This window comes from Sinocyclocheilus anshuiensis, unplaced genomic scaffold (assembly GCF_001515605.1).
Source record: "Sinocyclocheilus anshuiensis isolate Anshui unplaced genomic scaffold, SAMN03320099.WGS_v1.1 scaffold304, whole genome shotgun sequence".
In the NCBI taxonomy this organism is placed as follows: Eukaryota; Metazoa; Chordata; class Actinopteri; order Cypriniformes; family Cyprinidae; genus Sinocyclocheilus; species Sinocyclocheilus anshuiensis.
In genome coordinates this window covers 146,622-151,039 of record NW_015555737.1, presented here as the reverse complement: position 1 = coordinate 151,039, position 4,418 = coordinate 146,622, and the positions used below count along the sequence as shown (strand labels likewise).

Sequence of the window (4,418 nt, the reverse complement as noted above, 5' to 3'; positions counted from 1 at the left end):
GTATGGGAAAAATTTTTTTTTTTTTTTTTTTTTTTTTTTTTTTTTTTTTTTTTTTATTACCAAATGATCAATACACACAAATTGAGTCATCTCTTATTTAACAAAATATTAATAGGGGAACAAAATGTTAAAATTTTATGATTTGACAGTATTCTACTATCATTCGAATTTAATGAGCAGCGCATGGAACATAGCAAAATAACACGCATCCTCTTACACAAAACAAAAAAAAAATCTAGAAAATGTATCTAAAGAGCCAAGTAATGCTTTTGTTATGAATATAAAAACTTAGCCTAACACACCCTTTCATAGTCATTTTTATGTTAAGTTATCATGGCTTTCATAGTCATTTTAATGTTAAGTTATCATGGCAAATGAATTATTTATGTACAGGACGCCAAAAGGCTCTATCTATCTATCTATCTATCTATCTATCTATCTATCACTTAATTTTAAATTAATTTAATACTTTTCATAAATGTTTTTTAATCAATACTTTTATTCAGCAAAAATGAATTAAATTGATCAAACATGACAGTGAAGACTTTTACATTGTTACGAAAGATTTCTATTACAAATAAATACTGTTTGTTTGAACTTTCTATTCACCTTGATAAGAAAGAATATTGAAACATATTAAACAGATTTCTTAAAACTTAAAATTTTAATAATATTTCACAATATTACTATTTTTTTCTGTAACAAATAATTGAATAAATGCAACCTGGATGAGCATGAAATCCTTATTTCAAAAACAAACAAAAAAAAGGGTTTATTTTTGACATCACACGTCATTTATATATATATATATGAATGTGAGTGTGTGTGTGTGTGTACGTGTATATATGTGTTTGTGTGTGTAAGCATGTGTGTGTGTGTAGGTGTGTATATATATATATATATATATATAATTATTATTATTATCGAATGCAAAAATTGCAGAATTATCTAATATAAATAATCAAATAAAATTTAATAAATAACTGCATGTCCGCTGGTCGGTAAACAATCACTTAATGTTGGTTTCACTCAGCGCTCGTTTTACATAAACGGACGGAGGGCTCCAGTATCACATTTCATTGAGTGTCTGAATTTTTGTGGGTCATTTTCAGTTGACTGCCTCTATTTCTGCTATGGGATAAACCACGGCGAGGGGGGTGGTTATGTGCTTCCTTAACTTCTGACCTGTTGACCTGACCTCTGTCTCGTCCCCTCACAGGAGAGGCCTACATGAGGCTGAACAAACTGACGGAGGCAGAGCACTGGTATAAGGAATCCCTCCGAGCCAAACCAGACCATATACCTGCACACCTCACTTACGGCAAGCTCCTGGCAATGACGGTAAACTCACTTTTTTTAATGGACACTGACTGAATAAAGGATTGAGTTGGCTAGTTGTTAAATATTTAGTCTAGTAAACGAAAGGTTTCAAGTTTGCAACACAAGCAAAGTACGCCCAAGGTCAGAATAGTAGTAGTTTATCCTTAAATGAAAATGAATCATAACTTATGATCCCTTGTGTTTTTCTAAACCTGTATGAGTTTTGCTCTGTTGTGGAACACAGAAGAAAACATAATAGTCCATATAATAAAAGACTGGGTCTTTTATGGACAAAAAACACAGAGACATTAGCTAATTGACTAATTAGTAACTCGAACATGATTGTCTGGAAGACAAAACTCTCTCTTGAACGTTAAATATCCTTTAGGCATAACAAAGCTTGAGTACACATTAGCTTTCTATGTCTAAGAGAAGCTACCATTATACAGTATAAAGAAACCTTTTCTATCCATAAATCTAATCTGAGAAGTCGTTCCTTAAGACCAAACGCATTCTTTCTTTCTCTCTGATCTTGAAACTTAAAACTGAAAAAGTGAACCAGCTAAAAACAGAAGGCTGAATTACTCGCACGTATGCCCTGTGTCTGAATCCACTCAGCAGAAATCCGTGTGGACAGATAAGAGAGAAGATGTGTTAAAAAGGGTTGAGAGGAGGCGATGGCTCTAAGAGTTCCTGCTCTGCGGCGGAGCAGATTGTCTCAGGTTTACCTGTGTCTGTCTCCTTTCATTTCCACTCTGGCCATATGGTCCTCTTCAGGCCTTTCTCATTCATGTGGCCACCACCAGCTGATTATGTAAAGAAAATACAGACCATCTTAATTTACCATCTTTGAAAGCTCAGCAGACAGTACAAGGAAAGCAGTGTGTTTTTGAAAGAGGGTTTGTGCTTCTAGCAGAAATGGAGCTTCATGATTAAGTTAGGATGACAGGAAAATCAAATGAGAGGTGTGATGGAATCTCCACTACGTAGCAGTATCGTTTAAAGTCAACATTGACCCTGTTTACTTTCTTAATATGGATTCCTGTTTTCATTGTGAATGATTCATCAATGCACGCCATTCTAAAGAAGTTCTTTTTATAATCTTACTGTGAAGTAGCAGTTTGACATGCTCATGTAGAAAATGTCCTTTGTTATCTGTCTCTGTCACACAAAAAAAAGATGAAGCAGTAGCTAAAATATCTATATACTATATTTAAATATATTAGCAGAATCAGAATATCTACATTTGCTGCTTTTTGGTAAGCTATCATAGAGAAAAATATGTCTACAGGGCTAGAAAATGTAAAATATTGTAAAATCATAAATATATCATAAGATTTTTAAAAAATGTTTTCAAAAGTCTCTTACACTTAACACTACATTTATTTGATCAAAAATACATTAAAAACATATTTTAAAATATTATGTTTTTTTTATATATATATTTCATATTTTAAAATATTTATTCCTTTTATGGCAACTCTGAATTTTTACCATCATTACTGCAGTCTTCAGTGTATAATATGCTGATTTGGTGCTCAAGAACATTTATTAATATCAATGTTGAAAGCAGTTGTGCTGCATTTGTGAAATATTTTTGTGAAAATAGTTTTTTTAGGATCTTAATAACTGCATTTATTTGAAATAATGCATCCTTAATAATGCATTTATTCACACACACACACATAAAGTACATATCGGTCAAATATGGGTCAAATTTGAAAAGATCACCAATGGAAACGCTCTTTTTATAAAACATTTAAAAAAAATTAAACTAGCTTTTATTTTGTTTGTTTAGGTGTTCTTGACAGTGTCATAAACCTTGGTTCAAGTAACAAAAACAGTGTAGTATTTATAGCATACTCTTCATAAACAGTTTATATTAACCACACATTTCTGCCAGTTACATCATTTCACACAGCCAAGAATAAGCAATGTCAGATGAAAGGGTTCTGTGTCTCTGTCCCTCTCTTTCTTTGTCTTTCTTTTTCTCGTCTCAGTTGACTAAAACCCCAAGACACACTGTCCTCAAACATCTCAATCCAGGGACTCGCACTGTAACCAAAGAAAGCAAGTAAACTACACAAACTTCCTGAATGAAGCCATTGGAAGAGGCCAGAACAAGTCAATCCATGACAGAGCTATACTGCTGTGATGAAACTCACTCAAGTGAGAGCAAATTCAAAAAGTGCCGTCTTCACTTCAGAGCCGTATTGATTTTGAAGAAAGTTTTCAGCTCAGATCTCCCAGGTCCTTGCGGTTTCTGCTTGCTTAATGCAGAAACAGAGTAAAACATGGGTACCCATAATCTTTTGGGTGAAAATAAAGCTTCCTCAGGGGTGAGGGGTCCTGGGCAGTGATTTGATCAGTTCACTGACCTTGAATAAACTTGAATGGATGAAAGGAAAAAGTTTTGTGCACTTCTGTGAGTTTGATCAAGTGTAGCGAGTATTTGTTTGTCAGTTCCATCTATGTTGTTTCGTGAATGATGTGCTTTTGTAAGTAGACTTTGCAGTTTATTTGCATGCAGCATTCATTATTTGGGCTGTCAGTTGAATGGAACTTTGAATGGTTTTTAAAGGGGTCATATGATGTTGCTAAAAAGAACATTCTTTTGTGTTTTTGGTGTAATGAAATGTGTTTATGCGGTTTAAGTTTCAAAAAACACATTATTTTCCACATACTGTACATTATTGTTTCTCCTCTATGCTCCGCCTTTCTGAAACGCGTCGATTTTTACAAAGCTTATTGGTCTGAAAAGCGAGGTGGGCTCTGATTGGCCAGCTATCCAGTGCGTTGTGATTGGCCGAATACCTCAAGCGTGTGACGGAAATGTTAGCCCCTTACCATATTGTGATGCCTTGTCCCGGCCGGAGCGACGAGATTAAAACCCATTATAAACGAGGCATTTGTTGCATCCAGTGTGGACATAATTCACTAGAAGGATAGTATGACTTGCATCGCGCCGCGCAAACATAAAACCATGTCTGCATTTGTGATCGGAGAAATGACAAACAACAAGCCCTACTCTACACTGCCCAAAACTCGCGTTTGAAAATATATAAAATATAAAAACTCTTTAAATATAAAAAACATAC

General features: G+C 34.2%; 1 protein-coding gene across 2 annotated transcripts in view; it reads left to right on the top strand.

The window, feature by feature from the left end:
• Nucleotides 1-4,418, top strand: part of LOC107673141 (transmembrane and TPR repeat-containing protein 2-like) — a 121,219-nt gene that overhangs the window by 95,898 nt on the left and 20,903 nt on the right. For both annotated transcript variants that reach the window (XM_016466630.1, XM_016466628.1), the window contains exon 8: nt 1,220-1,341. In XM_016466630.1, the coding sequence (XP_016322116.1) occupies nt 1,220-1,341 (122 nt within the window). The remainder of the gene's footprint in view (nt 1-1,219; nt 1,342-4,418) is intronic.